The 19,168-nt window shown below is 40.8% G+C and overlaps 2 protein-coding genes across 3 annotated transcripts in view; both read right to left on the minus strand.

Annotated features, from left to right (window-relative positions):
* Positions 1 to 6,283, minus strand: part of tet3 (tet methylcytosine dioxygenase 3) — a 49,300-nt gene extending 43,017 nt beyond the window's left edge. The window contains exon 1 of the mRNA XM_044112744.1: positions 5,910 to 6,283. Within this exon, the coding sequence (XP_043968679.1) occupies positions 5,910 to 6,251 (342 nt within the window). The 5' untranslated portion in view covers positions 6,252 to 6,283. The remainder of the gene's footprint in view (positions 1 to 5,909) is intronic.
* A 4,857-nt stretch (positions 6,284 to 11,140) lies between these two features.
* ap3m2 (adaptor related protein complex 3 subunit mu 2) lies at positions 11,141 to 17,694 on the minus strand. Of its 2 annotated transcripts, none has more exons than XM_044112749.1 (9): positions 17,574 to 17,694; positions 15,645 to 15,931; positions 15,383 to 15,554; positions 14,829 to 14,966; positions 14,660 to 14,745; positions 14,420 to 14,553; positions 13,701 to 13,908; positions 13,369 to 13,513; positions 11,141 to 11,992 (listed from the first exon to the last, which is right to left on the minus strand). In XM_044112749.1, exons 2-9 carry the CDS (start codon positions 15,915 to 15,917, stop codon positions 11,892 to 11,894), a joined length of 1,257 nt encoding a protein of 418 aa, XP_043968684.1. In that variant the 5' UTR covers positions 15,918 to 15,931; positions 17,574 to 17,694; the 3' UTR covers positions 11,141 to 11,891. The 2 variants fall into 2 exon arrangements, with proteins under 2 accessions (XP_043968684.1, XP_043968686.1); XM_044112751.1 differs by having other exon boundaries at positions 15,645 to 15,922; positions 17,574 to 17,681.
* Positions 17,695 to 19,168: the final 1,474 nt, after the last annotated feature.

Raw genomic sequence — 19,168 nt, forward strand, 5'->3', positions numbered from 1 at the left:
TTGGAAACCCAACAGATGAAGAATCAACAGCTCTTCAGCGTTACAGTGAAAAATCAGTTGCAGCGCAGAATAATGGTGCATACATGCACTGGAAGCTTCAACACGTCCATCATTAAGCAACTGAGGAGTTTAAATGTCTTGGTGTTTTAACTGAGCACAGGATGGGGCAATAAAAGTCCAAATCCATGGGATAAGGCTTGGTCAATGCCTTTTATGGTTTTTGGGACGTAAAAAAAATTCACAACTTCTTCCACCTGTGACCTATGACCTTTACATCGTAATTTAAGAACAGCCTGAAGTATTTTAGGGGAGAAATAAAACATAAAAAAGACTAGAATAATGTGGTTGCATATCTGTGCATACACTCAACCCCTTCTGATTTCACTTCAGGACTCTTGTCTTTTTTTATAGGAGTATGTCAGCATGACACATCTTGACAACATTTACTTACAAAAGTGAACCAAATGTGCGAGGCTGTGAGGACGTCTCCTCTGGACAACGCTCTGCACTTCACCCCACAGATTTCTGATTGAGGTTTGGGTCCTAGCTAGATATTTTAAAAACTTCTTTTGTTGGAGCCACTCTTGTTGATCTCTAGACTGATGCTTTCTGTCACTGTAATGCTTAAATGTGAATTTCCTTTTCATCTTGTGCTTTCTAGTAGGGATTTGTGCTATCAACAGCAGATCTTTAAACTTTCCCTCCATAATGACTAAGGATCCTGTTCCGGCTGAAGAAAAACAACCATTAACAGGACTGCTGCACCGCGGTGCAACTACCGGTTCAAGAGAACAGGAATGCTAAGAAATCTACCTTTCATATTAGACTTTAGCTTTGGTCATTTATTATTTGCATCTTGAAAAACACTATAGTTACGAATGCATTTCTACTCTTTGGGTTGAGTCAGTCATGATACTGGTACCAGAGTACATCCCTTTTATTTCAGACATATTCAATTGTCTCACTAAGGACTTGTGTTGGGCGAATGCAGTCTTATTAAATGCATAAAAAACTGAGTCCAAACATGAATTAGCATTATTTTTGAGTTAGCAAGCCACAGAAGAGTAAGCCCCGTGAATGTGTAAGTAAGTTAGTGTGTATTAGATCAGAGGCGTTTTTCACAGCTAACAGAGCACACAGAGTGTGTGTGTGTGTGTGTGTGTGTGTGTGTGTGTGTGTGTGTGTGTGTGTATGTTGGGTGTGGGGGAGATTTTCAGGTGACTTCCTCACTCCAAGGTAATTGTTTACTAAAGTAATGTGTAATAGAAATTAGACGATAAACAATTTGAGCATTACTTATTACACCAAGACTTATTCATTTACATCCATGGGAAAAGGAAAGTACTCCATCCACCGGCACACGTTCTCTCATTTTTTACTAAAATTTATTTCCATATAAGTCCATATAATTTGCTGAGGTCATTTTCACACCTTCATGGTCTCTGAAGGGGCCGACCAATGATTCTCTCCCCGTGATTTAAGCCCAAAGCATGACTCCACCACCTCCTTGCTGACATCACAGCCATGTTGGGATGTGGTGGACATAAACCACCAATCCACTACTGCGTCCATCTGGACCATCCAGGGTTGCACAGCAGTCATCAGTGAACAAGTCTGTTTGAAAATTAATCTTCATGTACGGCTGAGCCCACTGAGACCGGTTCTGCTTGTGAGTTCCTCATTTTGCCTTTATCTGTACAAACCCATCTTTGTTCTGAATCAGCCATAAATCTCTTCACAGTACGATAACGCCTCAGTTTTAGTTAAATATCTATTGTTTTCATACCTTGTCATGTAGTATAAAATCATCAAATAATCATCATTATTTGATGATTTCTGTCAGCAGAGATCCTTTCTCTTTCCCATATTGCTTGAAACCTGTGGCCTGCTTAATAATGTGGAACATCCTTCTTAAGTAGATTTCCTTTAATTGAGCTCAACAGACAAACTAATCAACCAGCTCTTTGAAATTAATTATAGTGATTCAAAGAGCCCTGACACACAATACCATCTATACATTTAATAGCGCAACAAAAAATGTAATCTTTATGACACTTTAATCCAATTTGCATAATAATTTGGAACACGGTGTAAAGGTGGGAAGCAGCCAGGTGACACTGGTCAAATGTATTTGATTAACACTTTGTAAGTGACAAAGACAAGCAATTATTACTCCCAATCAATGTTGGAAAGGTAACAAAGCTATGTCTGAATTGCTTAAAATTCATCAATTCTACAATGAGAAAAAACCCCATAAAAGTGGATGACCAGTGTCCAAGCAGTGGTCATCTCAACAGGTTTGACCCAAGGACAGGCCAGGAAATTATCTGAGAAATTCAGAGAAACCAAGAGCTTTATGTCGGACTCCACAGGAATCCGATAGCAAGTGAAGTATTAAAGTAACTAACAGGACAATTGGAGAAAGCCTGAAGGAGTATGACTCAAAAGAGGTTGATTTCTCCCAAAGGAAAATGCCAGAACAACTTAGGTCTTCATATTTCCATCCTCCCTGAAACACAAGCACATCTGGAACTACACCCTTCAGATAGGAAATACCATAGTAGAACAAAAACACCTCATACGATGATGATGATGATAATGATTTTGAAAACTTGTTGTGCAGCCATGGCACCTGGCCACCTTCCAGCCATTGAGACAACCATGAACTCTTCTGTGTACTAAAGTATTCTACAGTGAAATGTACGATCATCTCCTCGGCAGCTAAAGCTTAGCCCAAAACCACTCATTCAGCAGATCCCTCACAGCACCATCTCTGAAACAGAAAGCCTGAAAAAGAAAAACAGAGGTGTTCCAACGGATCAGTCAAAGTTCAGACTTCAACCTGATTAGTATGATGTGGTTGGACCTGAGACAGCTGGTAGAAACAAACCCTGATTAACTGATGAACTGTTGAGAAGAAGATTGGGCTGCAATTCTTGCACAATGACGTCAGAGACTGGGAGCATGTAAGAGTAAAATGGCGCACAGTGAACCCTTGCCTATTTGTGGTTAAGTATTTGGAAATTCACCTATTCATGGATTTTTTTCATATCAAATTTTTTTTTTATGCAGGTTGGGAGGCTGAAATACTGAGCTGCAACTTGACTGTGGCTTGCAAAGAAGCCAAACCAGGAGCACCATTTATTATTGTTGGAGTTGATTAGTTGTACTCCCAAGAGCAGAGATCAGGAAGACCATAGCTATCGGCTGCTAAGATGGCTTCCACCAGGCAGATTAATGCATTACTAGCAGTGCATATTGATATATATTAGCTGTTAGAACAATTAAAATAGGCAGCTGTAAGCATTTTTTCTGAGGTATCTCAAGTAATCTTATATTCTAACTATTTGTGGGAGGTTGTGGTCCCTAACCCCAGGAAATACTTGGGGTTCAGTGAATTGGCTTTGTCTATTAAATAATGGCATGACAAAATGTAGTGTTTATTTCGTAACATGGATTTATACATAAAACTTTGGAAGGGTGTAATTTCTTTTGGAATCTTTTTATCGTTTAGTAACAACAACAACAACTGATCTAATGTTCCATCAAATACTGCACTGCATGTGTGAATATTAATCCCTTTCAATCAAAAAGCTCAAATAACTGATTGGAAAAACATGCAAGAAATACAAGAACGACTCAGTGGAGGGTTTTACAGAATATTCTTGGACCTCTACAACAATCAAGACAATACAACGCTGAAACAATACCCTGTTAAGACTTAGTTGGTTTGACTGAAAATAAGGGAAAAGGTTCTCTAATCTTAAACTTCTCAAAAAATAAATAATTAAACATGTGTCATCAAAATTATGATACTAAACTGTTGAGACACCGCCGCCTTACCAGTCAGTCAGTTACAGACCTTGCTGCCACTTCTGAAGCCTCTACCCACACAAGACCAGCCAAACTGGAAGAGCAATGACAGAAAACAGAGAAACACCATTTTCCCATTTCTGCTTCAGCATGCACTCTGTTTGGGTGAGTATTAAATAGGTTCCCTAAAAAGTAACTTGATGCATTTGTGCCTCTACACATGCTAGTGTCCCTCTTATGGCTGTCATTTTCAGTACCTGAAAAAGAGTAAAGTTTTCTTTACATCATGAAGGTTTAGTCCTGTGGTTGTCAAAATGTGTTACTTTTGTTAAGTTTAGTGATACTCTAAGAATCTTTTGGTGTCATCTATTTACATAGCAAATACAAAGTAGATTAGCAACAACACAAAGGTAAAAGAGGCAAAACACGATGATTAGGCACAATGATCTTTGTTTCAAACAAATACTACTCAAAATGGAAGAACAATGAACCAAAGGAACCCGACTAACCAATGTTGTAAAGTCAGAAACCATCAGAATACTGGTCATCATACCTGGTGACCAAGAATATTACCACTGGATATTCAAGCTAATAGCAAAACAAGTCATATACTAAAGATACATGTGCACTAGTAGATGATGTCCTTGTGAATACGTAAAGAATCATCATGATTTAAAGGCACAGCAGCCATGCTGAATTTTGAGATGAAGCTGGGTGAGAAACTTTCATCTGTTCCAGTTGGATTTCAGTCTTCCAACACAAAACTTTTTTCTTTGGGAACCAAAAGTTTAGATACTGTTTTCAGATCGCACTCATTACATTGTAGGCTCTTCTACAAGAGCCTACAATATTTTACAAGAGCCATGACAATATTTTATAAGTTGAATAAACAAAACATGCTTGTTTTGCTGTTTATCAGCCTGTGCTCTGTGTGCAGTATGTGTTTACTCCTCTGGACATGCTTTTATAGTCTATTTTACATTTTCCTGCTATCCTCCATCCCCCGGTGCTTAAGATGCTGCTGCACATCCAAACACACACGCCCATGCACACACACACATGCGCACGTCCATTAAAGCACAAGAGAAACACTTTAGGAAACTGCGCTCTCTCCCTCTTTCTTTACACCGCTCTAAAACACACACATTACACACGCACACACTCTCACAAAACGGCCTAAGGTTAACCCCCACCCTCAGTGGAAGCTGCAGAGGTCAAAGGACAAAGTGCAGGCAACGGCAGGAATTCTCCGCCGTTGCTGTTCGGTAACCCTAACAGCCTCAGCCATCCAAACGCCGTTCCCTCAGTCTACCATCAAAAGAAAATAAATAAATAAAAAGACTCAAACATTCAAAGCATTTCCCAAATTGGACAAATTATATTATTCATTAATCTGCTGTGCAAACTTCTAATTGATTAAATAAAAAAATAAAAAAACATTTCAAGCCATTTTAGCAATGCACACAGTGTTCTGCTGTGTAAATTGTGCGTGTGTATTTGCGTTGGCAGGACTACGACTTCCATCTGCTCTGGCACCATTAAATGGCAGCAGAAGCTGGTTCTGTATGTCTGCCACAAAGACGGGGGGGGAGGGGGGGAGAACCACTATATTTTGCAAGTAGAAAACGTTCAGTTGTAGGAGGCGACTTTTGGTCCGACTGCCAGGTTTTGTCACATATGGGAGGACGTTTGCACTTGCACCTTCGCAGCTTTGGCTCAGTCTCTGCAGAGCCAGCCTGAGAAGAAGCAGGTCCTGACTCGCCGGTGGGAACACCAGCTGACATTTGTTGGTCTAAAATGAACATCCCTGAAAAGATGTGCTGGATGCCTGGAACAGTGTGTAATGGATCTATCCATTCCAAGTGGACAAGATGTTCTCTCCAGTCATTTTATGTCCCCAGAAACAGAACCCTAGGCGTGGCACGAAAACGTTTCAAGGCCTCCAGCTCAAAGTTGAGAACGTACTAGTCGGTTAATTCGACGAATATTAAATGAGATCATTTGTTTTTTGGAGTTTTGTTTTGTTTTGTTTTTTAACTCCAACGTTAACACAACATCCGTACAGGCAGCTAGAAAGATCAGATCAGAGATCGTACCTCGTTCGCGTCGCCTTCGCTCCGTCTCTTCTTCAGCTGCTCACATTTGCGCTCCTTGCAGATCTGCTTGCCCGTCTTGCGGTTCAGACAGTTGGCGCAGGTACCGCAGTTCTCTTTGCGAAGACAGGGAGCGCAGGCGCCGCATTTCTTCCTCCTCTTCTTCTGGAGGTCGGCAGTGACGGCCGCCAACGGAGACAGGGAGAAGAGTCCCGCTTGCTGGTGTTCGGCCTCGATGTATTTGCTCAAAGGGGATGTCTTTTTGAAACATTTTCTTTGCAAAAAGAGAGCTTCCTCTGCGTCCACAGAGAGCTCAGGGCCTGGTCCTGCCCGGGGCCTGGGCATGGTGACTTGACTGTTTAATAGTGCTAAAAACAACAGAGACTAAAACACATGGATTAAAACAAACAGTTCAGTGTATTTAAAAAAAAGCTGAATTTAAAATCCAAACTGTATAAAATCCTAAATGGAGCTTCAGGATTTGACTGCAACAACTTCAAAATGTCGACCCTAACAATGAAAAAAAAGGAAAGATGGAGGTCTAGGTAATCAAAGGAAACTGGAGAAAGTCGCAGTCCTCCTAAATGTATGGGATGCTACCAGAAGAATCGGCTCAGTGTTCATGTCTCCTTCCAGAACGACATCAAAGCGTCGCGCTGTTCCCAGTCGCCAGGGTGGCCCCGGCTGATCTGAGCGCTAACTCTGAGTCTGGATACCATCGCTTTGCTTTGAAGGAAGTTCTGGCAAGCAACAACGTTGTTGGGCACACTGCTGGAGCTTCAAGGCATTGTCTCCCCAGCCTGGGTACTGTCTGGACGTGTGCAGAGACCAAAAAGAGAAACACAACAGTAAGGCATTTACTACTTAAATTAACCACAAAGTGGTAGCTTGTTCCATTTTTTCCATCACAAGATGTTAGGATAAAAAAAAAAAAAAAAAACCTCTACGGATCCCAGTCTTTTCGCCTGCACTTTATTTGTCTTAGGAGTTCTAGTTTTAACCGCATACAAACAAACCCTCGTGACTCCTGTCTGGACATCGTCTGGTTTTAAAAACCAGCTGTCGGGGCTTTGAATCGAGTTGGCTCTTAGCCACGCAGCGCTACGTGAACGGTTTGAGAAGATGTGTTTTCCTAGCAGAGCGCACATGGACAGGGTGGATATGTGTCCCTGAATGACGGAGGGGGACGACAGGCTAATGCCAGGAGAGGACTCCTTTGTTTGGAGGTCGCGCACTCCAGTCAAGCGTCAGTAAAGTGAATTGTGTAAAGAAAACCTAGTGTTTTATTTCTTAAGCCTGGGTTCAATGCTTGCAGTGGAGCCAGATTTCCTTGATTGTTAAAGTTTTGGAATAATTTTAATGTTGCACTGTGGAACACCATGGGTAACTTATAATACTAAGGTTTTGGTGAATACAAGTCTTGTATGATTTAAAGAATTTTATTTTTCATAGACATTATCTGTGGCTTCATTGCCATCACTGCCAGAGCTACAACAATTAAATGATTGACCAAATGAGTAATAACTAACTGCATTTCCCTTTTCTCATATGTCTGACTATCTGCAGGCTTTAGACAGCAGTTTGTTCTTTCCTCATCTAACTTGTCTCCATCGTGTGCTGCAGAGTAATCCGCTAAATGCACGTCTCTCACTGGTTTCTCTGTGGAACTAACCCAGCTTTTTTGTTAACAGGTAGAAGCAGGAACTTCAAACTTCCCTTTTTTCAAACAGTTCCACTCTGCTAAAGTGTTTCATGTGTACATTTTGCTTTAACTGATTGTGATACGTAGCAAGTTTTACACCTGATTTAACTTAAGGGGTTCAATCGATGCTGTGTAGTGATAAAAGATTTAATCTTAACTGAAAATGAGCAAAGTCTCATTGGATTTTGATTTAACCAACTAACGTCCCTATGTATGTTTTCACTGGTTCGCATCACATGACTTTATTCACTGTGTGTGAGTCATTTTGCCCCCTTACCACTTTTGATATTCAAGCTTTGACAACCAGTGATTCAAAGTAGTAACCATTATTCTGACCACGTCAACTAGTAAATGGAATATATTGACTGTAAAAAAAATATTCAATGTTTTGGATTTGTGGATTTTTAAGTGGAACGAAACTACAAATTATTAATGGAAAATTAGCCTAGGCGTGGATTTTTCACAGAACTTCTTCAAATATTCTAAAGGAAATGCAGCTTGGAAAGCTGAAATAGCTAGGTGCTATGCTACTTTGCATGCTCAAGTTTGTTGTCTCTTGACCTTGTGAGTACCAGGTGTCCACTGTAAATGGAAATCTATCTCTGTCATTGTTTAAAAATATTTAACTACAAAGACAAGTGAACACGTGATGCTTTAAGTAGCTACATAGCTATAGAACGGGTAGTTCACGGATAAAAAACACATGGGAAGAAACAGCATTGTATGAATATGAAACAAGGGTACCAGTTGACAAAGAGGTGAACAGAGGGGTTCTCTAACATGTAGGGCATTCTTTATTATGTGCTTGACAACCTGTACAATCATAGAAGCTGTACATGAAATAAGAACTTAATGAATGAGGAAAATTTCTACATATTTGGAAGCCGCTTCCAAAATATAGTCCTAAATCAACATAGCTATCATAATATTTGTACTACACAGATGAGGGATGTTTCATTGAATACTTTACTTTTCAAAGAAATGAATTCATTGATTCATCAATCACCACCACAATTTTTGTTTTGCTCATGTATTTCAGAATGCCCAGCCAACATATGTATGCGGGCTCCAAATTATTCTTGCTTCGGTTGGATTGGAACTAAATTGGTCTGGGTTTACACTGACCTTCTTGTTCCACTTTGGTTCATTAAAGAGTCTATGTCTGGTGCGCAGCTTATGCAGGTGTAGGATAGGAATCAAATAGTGTAGGATATGTTGGAGCCCTAGGAATCATATTATTTACCTATTACTGTGCTACATTAGGCATATAACTTTGGGTCATTATGTAACCCCAAAACACTCGTTTTTTGCTGTAGCCATCATTTACTTTTTGTAAATGTTAATTGTACCCATATGAGTACGGACTAACCTGAAAATGGGGCATAGAGGCCGTATGTGTAAATACTGGGTGAGAACTAAAATCTCAAAATGAAGTAATTTGTGTGAGTGTCACTTTTCAAAGCTAATGCAGCTAGCTTAAAATTAAATTACAAATACCGCTGATAAACTCATGTCAACCGTTTTAGCACTATTACTTGAAAGTTTGAGTGTCAAGATAAAGCCATAAAATTTTACCTGCGTCTTCTTGTCCATTAAGGTCGTCGACCTTTATTATAACGACGCCACATCTTAAGTTATCTCCTACATACAATAACATTAACCCCCCTTGCAACATTGTCATTCGACCAATTTTACGCAAAACTGTTATCTGGGCCAGCATGTTGCAACTACGCTACCAGATAAACGCTGACTCAACGGGTCGGGGCATTTAACAACAACCAGTAAATCACTGAGCACGTGGTCTCATCTGCGAGCGCGTGGAAAAGTCAGTAATGAGCGCGCGACGCCACCTCAGTCACTTCAGTAATGAGCTCCCCGCCGCTGCTGTTATGATTACAGTAGGTCCACGTGCTTTCCCACAGAGATCCCTGCAGGGGGTCCGGGGCAACCAGTACAGATCAAAGCAGTAAGATAAAGACTAACTCCGCCCTCAGATTTTACATTAGGATACCGCTTGTTATCTGCGCGCGGATACACAAAGCCCAGTCAGAGCTGTGAGTGAGGGCACGCGGCTCATTACTTCAGGTGACAGAAATCGCACTTTCACCGTCAACACACAGTGGGATTTACATCAACTCGCTTTACGCTGCAGCAGAGGTTCGGTTACTGTGTCAAAACGCTGAAGCTTTCACAATTATAAATCACACTCCGTTTTTATATGAGGGTTTATATCAATATTATTAGTAATCTATTCCATGCTACTTACAAATGTTAATCGTTGCTATTCATGCTAACATGACAAATAAATAGGGTGACCCCAAATTGTACATTTAAAATACAATTACCAAACTTACCTCAAAATATTTATATATTCCGCCTCAAGTTAAGAGTTTCGTGAATGCCTTCTCTCAATGAATAGTTGCTTTTTTAAACAACAAACAACAACAACAACAAAAAAACTTACTCACGAGGGGGCTAAAAACAAGAAGGATAAAGTTCCACCCTATATGACATAACTCTGCCTTTAGGCTCCTGACTGGTCGATGTTGTGGTCAAGAGAGTGAGAGAAAAAGCAGGATCTTTTGGAAGGGGTTAAAGTCTCGAGGAAATTGTGGAGTGGAGTCCAGCCGGAGCAAATTGGGGGAGGGCTGACGTCACAGGACGAGTTGATCAGGGTCCGAGTGGCCCGGTGAGAGATGGGAAGTGGTGGAGTCTCCAGCGGATGATCTAAAATTGATTTTCAAGAGTTCTAGATAGCAAAGTGAGCTGCGGTTTTCTCACTGGGGAAATGACGGGGTATGAACAAAGTGAACTGTGATGTCATGAGTGGGTTTCAAACCAGACGTCGTTGCACCGTGACGAGACGAATGTGGATCTTTCAGATCTGAAGCCTCAGCAGACGTGTAATGACTGGCTGTGGTCAGGGGAGGGGGCGTAAGGGTTGAGACAGCGCAGCTTCTGAGTCAGCAAGATCTCAGGTTCGACAACATCTAAAGACTGTTGTCACTGCCAACTAATTATACTTTAGATGGTGTTATGCAGATGTGGACAAATCAGTTCAATTCCTACTTTTCTGTTTTGATTTGATTGGAATTTCTAGGGACGTCTACATAAAGGGGCCGTATTGTGTGTTTTCCAGACACATAGTGTCATTTCACAGCAAGATCAGCTAATAAACATCAAATATGGGTTTAAAAAAGAAAAATGAATGGCTGGAAAATCAGGTCTCTGTCCCTTTAAGAAGCTCCTGCTCTTCCTTTAGGAAGACATCACAACATGATTTTATGCGCTGCAGGTCAACGGCTCAGTCCGAGCAATTGTCCACTGTCAACACTTGCTCGGTTGTGAGATTATATCTCATGTTGAAATACACAACCTGTCCAGCGTCTTCATCTTCTATTTGCTAAAATGTGTTGCCATGGTTATTATGCTTGTGCCAGCCCAGATAGAAACTACAAGGAAACTCCTCACTAAACAATAGGATGACATAAATCATAAAATAGAGAGGCAAAAAGGTCTGTTAGTGTAATCGTTCAGCTTTAACACTTTTTATTTCTTTTATTCCACCATCACAACACTCCATTGGAGGCTGTATTTTCAACAGACAAAAAAAAAAAAAAAGATACTGTAAACACAAAATGCAAACCAACAACATTTCCTTGGAGGTACTCATTGTATTACAGAAATGTATTATTTTTGACCGGTTAGCAATCGATCAGCATGCCAGGACGAAGTAGAGCAGAGCGAGGATGCAGAGGCATAAAACAATCACCTCCCTATGCAAATATGTCTAACAGCTCAGTTGCTGTGGCAACATTACCAATTGTATCTCAGCAAACACGTTACGCAGCTTTCCTGGCAGCGAGGAAATATGACAATAGGAAAACATTCAGTTCTTGAACGTGTAAATTCTCATTCCTCAACATTGTGCAGTGAAATAAAACTGAAGGAAAAAATGGAGATTTTCCATGATAAACAATCAAACAGCTTTGGTCGCTCCAGTGTTCAAGACAAAAAAACAAAAAACAAATCTAAAGTTACCAATCAGAGAAAAAGAACAAAACAAGGTTCAATAAAACAACAGAAGGGTAAAAAAGTTGTGAGGACACTTTGAAGACATGATGACTGAAGGAGTTTTTTTCAAAGCAGCAGTGTGTGGACGGGTTTCCTCCTTACTGCTACAAGGAGCCCCCCTCCCCAACCTCAGCAGGAACCCCAGGCTCCCCCTTTCACCCCCCCTCCCCCTCCCTGGACGACCTCCTAGTGGTTTGGACCAGCAGTCTTTATGTTCGCACCTGGAACTTTCCGGCCTTGGTCATGTACTTGATGCCTTTGAAGGGTTTATACTTCTCCCCGTACATGTCCAGCCGGTTCACCTTCAGCCCTGTGCGGGGACACAAACCGGGTTAAATGCAGGCGGTTACCAGTATGTTACCAGTTCACACAACTGTACGCTTGTACTTTTGACATTAAAAACAATAAATCATGTGAGCCACGTTTGAAATACTTCTAAAGTACTTTTCAGATAAATCCCCAGATTAGCATGTTTTAATTAGCACTAAAACTTTAACATTAAAAATGTCATAAGAAGGTTTAAAATAAATTATTTTACAAAAAAAAAGAAGAAAAAGTGTGAAGTTATCCTTTGATCTGAGAACATTTTAACCAGTGGGGGGAACAAATAAAATGCAAAGAAATGAGAAAAGACGAATTGGATGAATATGATTCATTGGATACCATATGAAATAACTAGAGACGCACTAATCCAACATTAATATCTGTATGGGCCCCAATATTGAAAAAAAACTAGATTGGGTATTGGTGGTAATGTATCCGATCAATAACGGCAGATCTGATCTGTTCAGTCTAATTCTATGCTTTGTGTTTTACATTATATTACGTCATATTTAGAATTCCTAATTGGACTTTCTGAACCATTTCAAAGAAGGTTTGTTGCTGTTCATTTGTTACAAATTTGACCTAGATAGTCAACTTAATTCTTGTCGGTTTATTTATTTTACTCCTAATTGCACTGGCTGAACAAATTGAAGTTGTGTTGTGTTTCCACGTTTCACCAAGATTGTGAAGGTTGTGGTGCACTCAAGTGTGCTGTACTGCTGCAGCGTTATTTAGTAAATATGTGCCTGTTTAAAAAAAAGATACATTTTATTTTTAGCGAATTCAGCACTGTTTTTACAGTACAGACCAAAAGTTGTTGGACTTTTGTGCCCAAAAGTCCAAAAGTTTGGACACACCTTGTAATTGAATTCAATTACAAGGTGTGTCCAAACTTTTGGTCTGTACTGTATGTATCGGATTGGTTTTGGCCAAATATTAAACCTCAGATCTCGATATTGGAAGTCAAAAAAGTGGATTGGTGAATCCCTAAATGCAGGGCCAAATGAGTAGAGTTGTAGAGTTAAAGGAACTATGAGCTCAAAAATATTAAATTCTAAAATAAAATAATTTCTAAATTGGTAAGTTTAACTTTGCTGTTAAAAAAAAAAATTACTTTGTTCACATATTTACCAAGGAGGGTGTCATATGTTACCAATTCCATCCATGCAGTTGGAACATCTGTATTATAGTGTCAAGTGGGCGTATTTAGAGCATTTGGCACCCCCTAGTGGACATGGCGTAACATTAGTGAAAGAAATAAAAAAATCAAATCAGGCGGTTGTCAGCTGAGAACTGCTTGATGGTGATTGGAGTTGTAGTATGTGTGTGTGTGTGTGTGTGTGTGTGTGTGTGTGTGTGTACCTGAGATAGCCATCTGTTGGATCTTGAACTGGATGTTGATGGTGGGGTTCTCGTCGGGTTTAGAGGCTCCAGCTTGCAGGTTCATGGTGCCTTTAAGACTGGGCAGCTTCTGCGGGTTGATCTTCCCAACATCCCACGACAACAACTTCCATGGCAAGAAAAATGGATAGAAAAAAAAAGAAAAAATGGAAAAGGAAAAAAAAGAGTGTTGAGCAAATATATTGTAATATCCATTTATTTACAATATTCCATGACTATGAAGTGAAAATCCAGAATAATAAAAAAAAACAAACACAAAACACACACATTGGGACAGTTGGGTCTGTCAGTACCTTTGTGACGGGGTCGAAGGTGTACGTTCCTTGGGAGGGGTTGAGGTTGGCGTTGAGGACGCCCCGCGGCAGCTGGCTGCTGACCAGGACCGACTCCACGGCTTTCCCCATGGTCTGCTTGGGGCCCAGGGTCAGGTCGAAGCGGCCCTGGGAGCTGCCCTCCCGAAAGGTGATGTTGTGTTTGACGTAAACGGGGATGGCCACCAGGCTGAGGAGGAACAGGAAGGACAAGAGGTAAACCCACGGAATATCTTTCTGAAGCCAAACAGAGAAGAAAACTACTGAGCAAAACCGAAACGTGTCTTTCTGGTGTTTGATGACACAGACCAAAATAAAAGTAGGGAATACTTTTTTTTTTTTTTTACAAATCAAAATCAGAAAAAAAAGGGCTGCATAAACATCAATTGAGAATTGATGTTCAGTTCAAAACAAAAGGAGAAAAAGCTGCTATCATGGTGAAACAGAAGATTTTTTCAAGTATTGATTAAGGTGGTGCTGGATGAAAATTCATCCACACACCTTTTAGATTTGTCTTGTCGAAAATATCATTAAATATATTATTTGCTTTTCCCGTCTGCTTTTCCTGCTTCATAAAATCCTAATAGAATGCACTGAATTTGTGATTTTATTGCAAACAAATGTAAAACAAACAAAACAGAAAGGTGTTCCTAGAATATGGCGTAAAAAAAAAGAAAGAATATTGCGACTGAAACACGGACTTCTGCGAGCTGACGTGGTAGGAGAGCAGCCGGAAGTTTCCGTCGGGCGGGATGAAGGAGAGGATCCGCTCGGCTTCCCAGCGCTTGAACCGAACGCACGGATGGAAGCTGACGTCATCCAGCAGCCGGGGATTCTGGGAAAGGACGACGGGAAACGGGAGTCTTTTACTTTCCATTTCTACGAATAGATTTAGTTTCTTTATATATTTTTTTTCTTTTTTTCTTAAGGACTAAACACACCATGAAGGAGAGCGTCAGGTCGGGCATGCCCGTCAGCTTCACGCAGGCGTCGATAACTCCCTGGATCTCCGCTGTGATGGTGGAACCTGTCGAAAGACGCAGCCTGACTGAAGCTTTTGGGGGTTTTTTTTGTGTGTGTGGTTTTTATTTTAACTCTCCACGGCTTTACCTGACTTATCGATGATGGCGTCGATCTCCTCCACCACATCGAAATAGGCCTCGTTGTTGGTGTACTTGACCCCGGTGCGTCGCCACGGCACCACGGACAGCTGGCCGGTGGGGAGCTGCTCACCGACGTTGGTGCTGCCTGGAAAAACGCGAATAAAAACAATGATAATCAAATAATGAAGTAATAGTCAGTTAGTGGCTGAAAATACATTAAAAGGGAGCTGAGAACCAAAGACAGGCCTTCAGAATTACTCATAAATACAACTTGTAAGCAGTAGAGGAAAAATGTGGCTTGTTATGTGTGAAATAATCTAATCTGAACTAGAACTTTGTCACTATTAAGGAACTATTGACTTAAAACAAGCTCCTATATCTAGCTGAAAAGTCACTTGTACGTTAATTTGCCTTAATCCAACTGTACAAAGACATTTACACTAGAAAGAAGACAAAAATTACTTGGTAAGATTTTGTTTTTTTTTGTGGTGCAAAACCATGAAACTCTCTCATCCCTTTGTGTATTTTAACTGTGAAATGTGCCAAGACGTGCTGCAGGACCTGTGATGGTGTTGACCATGGTGCGGAGGATGGTGGGAGGCTTAATGAGCTCTTTGAGGATGTTGGACTCCGTTGCCAGGGGGAACCCGTTGTCCAGCATCTCCTCCAGAAGTTCGTACACCACCACCACGTTGTCCTTGATGGCCGCCTCGGTGCACACGCCGAAATAATCCTGGAGGCGAGGAGAGGAAGCCGGGAGGTGAGTCGGCATGAAAGAAGCCGACGTAAAGAGGGAGAAAAGCAACGGAGAGCGACCCCTGACCTGAAACGTGTCGACGACTCTGTGGAGGAACTCGATGACGAAGAGCGGCGGCACCTCGCTCTGGATGACGGCCACGAAGTAGATGCGGTGGCGCAGCACGCTGATCAGGTAGTGGTGCGGCGTGGGGATCACCGGCGGGACGTTCTCCGGCTCGGTGGCGCGCTCCTGCGCCTCGAAGAAGTAGTCGCACACGGAGCGGCTCACCACGCTCTTCCAGTGCTTCTCCAGGAAGATGTCGCCGGACGCGTTAATCAGGAACAGGCTGTGGATCATCTTGGCTGGAGAGGCTGAAGGACGAGGAAAAGGAGGCAAGAAGGAAGACGGGGGTTGGCTTCGACGATCGAGAAAGCGCTCTTTTCGTGCGGCAGGGGAAACGAAGTTTGAGCAGGGCATTCAGAAGGTTTTTAAATCAAAACGTCCGTGATGTGAGTATCTGGGTTAACGGTGTCAAAAAGAATCCAACTAGCATGAGTAAACAGCGTGACTTTTTACTGGCTTCCACATGGACTCTGAAAGCCTTTCTGTTGTATTTGAGCGAGAAACGTGTCTGAACAAGAGTGGGGCCGGAACGACTAATCAAATTATCGTCATTAATCTAATTACTGTGATTAATCAAATTGTCAAAAATAATCGTCAACTAATTTAGTAATTGATTAATAGTTAATCGGAGTGTGCAAACTCTAAAAATAGTAATTTACTGAAAGTATCACAGTAAAATGGTAAATGGATTGAACTTATATAGCGCTTTTCCAGTCATTTTGACCACACAAAGCACTTTACACTAGAGTCACATTCCACAATTGCCCCTAATAGAAGTAATAGAAGCAATAAAGCCAAAACTGTATATTTACATTTTTGATATAGACAGACTTTGTCTTTCAACTGTACCTTTAAAATGTCCATATTGACCGAAATTTTGTTGCAAGACTCTAAAAGTGATAAAATAAAGAAATTTTTATTATTATTATTAATAAGTGTTATTAATAACAGTTATTCTATAAATTTTGCATTGAAGATGCAAACGCTGATTTGTCTGTAAATCTTTTCTACCCCAAACTCCTCAGGTGGCAGGTTTAGCTTCACCTGGCTCTAATTCTGTTTTGATTTGTTTTTTTGTTTTTTAATCATATTAAGCATCTTTTGCTGTCAAGTCATTAACCCAAAAAATAACCAACAGATTAGCAGTCATTGTTGTTTTTAGCTGCCGTATGCAGATGCATCCTTTGCTCTGAACTTTTGAATGAACTATAAGCTTCCTTGTGTCACCAGAGGTATTTGTCTTAGGAATTGTTTTTATCGTTATTTAAAAAGGACTACATAGGACAGAAGACTAACAATGACGAACAGAGAAACATCTGACATTTTGCATGGTTGAATAATTATAAAGTGAGCTGGACTGATTTTACTGAAAAATCTGGCGTGTGGCTTTAAATATTAAATAAAACCATGAGCGTGCCAATAATATAGGACTTTCAGAGTTTCTAAAGTAAAATAAACTTCTCGAAAGAATATAAGAGGAGATCATTTTTTTTTCATCGCGAGGAGAAAAGCCCTCCTCTCCTCACATGACACGCTTCTGCTGCCTGGGGAATATGACACCGGATTCATTCATTAAACATGCGGCAAAAGCTATCGAGTTCGGGGCGGATATGCGCGAAAGGAGCCAGAATGGCTATAATTCGCATACATTTTCATAAAAGCAATATAGTATGCAGCGAAGAAGGAACTAGGTGTTATCTGTAATGACTAGGAAACGAAGGCCTCCATCCGCAAACATCAGGATGCTCTATCCGTCCCTCCTCCTGCTTCAGTCTCATGACAGTGGAGAAGCCCCGTCACTCGGGAACCCGAGTGTGCATATATAGCGCTTAGAGCTTGGAAAAGACATCAATTATCTGTCGAACCACTCAAAAGCTGGCACTGACTTACCGAAGTAATGGTTTTTTCCCCCTCTCGAGTAGCCCTTCGCCTTTTCTGCCACAGAAAGATTAAACAGCCGTCGCTGCTTCCCGTTAGGTGGAGCAATAGATCCTTAAACCATACAGGAAGGAGGTGTTGAGCGAGCCAATCACAGGCAAGCTAGAGCGGAAAGTCCTGCCTACCTAATGCACTGGTTGGTCAATAACACGGAAGTGACTGATGAGAGAATTGGTACTGATTGGTCCGTGTCGGTAAACATTAGAAAAACTGCCCGCGGATTGGTTTAAAATGTAGCTGGTCTGACATTTTGTTTCCAGTATCAGATTTCATCTTGTGGAGTTGCTTTCCGTTCAAACAAACAGGAGTTGACCTTAAGGAGGCGGTTCAGCAGAGTGATGGCAGAAGTTTCTATCAGAATCGCATGACCGAATTTTGATATTGTTTTGGACCATATTTAGAATATTATAATACTTAACAGAAGGGAAAAGAAAGTAATACTCCAACATTATGTGTGCTTTATAAATGTACAGTTAAATGATAAAAACATTTGTCTGTCTATGTCTAAAGCTGCAGTATATCTCTTATAAAGATATACTGCAGGTATAATTATTCTCTTATGGAATAATTATTTTTTCCCACTTGCAAAAGAATCAAAATCTCATAAAAGTAGAAGTTTGGTCCAAAAAAGATTGAGAAACACTGCTTTGGATCAATTATCTCTGATTAAATTAAAGAACCAGCATTCAGTCAGCAGCACCCAATTTCAATTCTATTGGTAAAAAAAAAACACCAGTTGAACCACATTTTTGACTTCTCTCAACTTCTCTGGCTGCAGTTTCACTGATTTTCTGGCATCAAAGTCATAGAGAAGTCTCTGATATCTGACTTTTACCAACCCCTTTAGTTTGGTAGCATCTGATCTGTAGACATTGTGTCTTAAGTTTATGTGTTCATCCAAATTCTGCTCTACAAACCTAAATTATTCAGCCATATTGTATGTGTTACATATTCCACTGTTTATCATGGGACCTGTTAGCAGCTGTATGTACCACTACCGCCTGAAGACAAACTTTCCCTTGTGAGAACAATAAATCAGTATTTTTATCGTGATCTTGGCATGTTTGGCTGAGACCTGTGTAGTCTTGTGATTGAACTTTTGGGTTTCCTGCATTTGCTCTGCACACATCGCATGGTATGATATTTTTGTGAACATGGGATTATGCACTCCTGGGAAGATTGGCAAGTGTTTTAAACACTTTCCATTTAAGAATAATAATCTGAACGATGGATTTCAGATTGCTGAGATATATATGGCATTGTCTTCAAAAGCAGAGGTCTACATACATTTCCTCAGAATTTGAACCGTATGACTTGGATCAAATGTTTTGGGCCTCCTTCCACAGCCTTCTCACTATAGTTTGCTGGAGTTCTGGCCCATTACTCCTGACAGAACTAGTGGATCGGAGTCAGATTTGTAGGCTGTCTCACCCACACACATTCTACCCACAAATTCTCTATAGGACTGAGATCAGGGACTTTGTTGTCTGGAAGCCACTTGCACCTGGATTTTGACTTCCTGGCTTATGCCTGTAGATGTTGCTTCA

Source organism: Gambusia affinis, linkage group LG03 (assembly GCF_019740435.1).
Source record: "Gambusia affinis linkage group LG03, SWU_Gaff_1.0, whole genome shotgun sequence".
Classification (NCBI taxonomy): Eukaryota; Metazoa; Chordata; class Actinopteri; order Cyprinodontiformes; family Poeciliidae; genus Gambusia; species Gambusia affinis.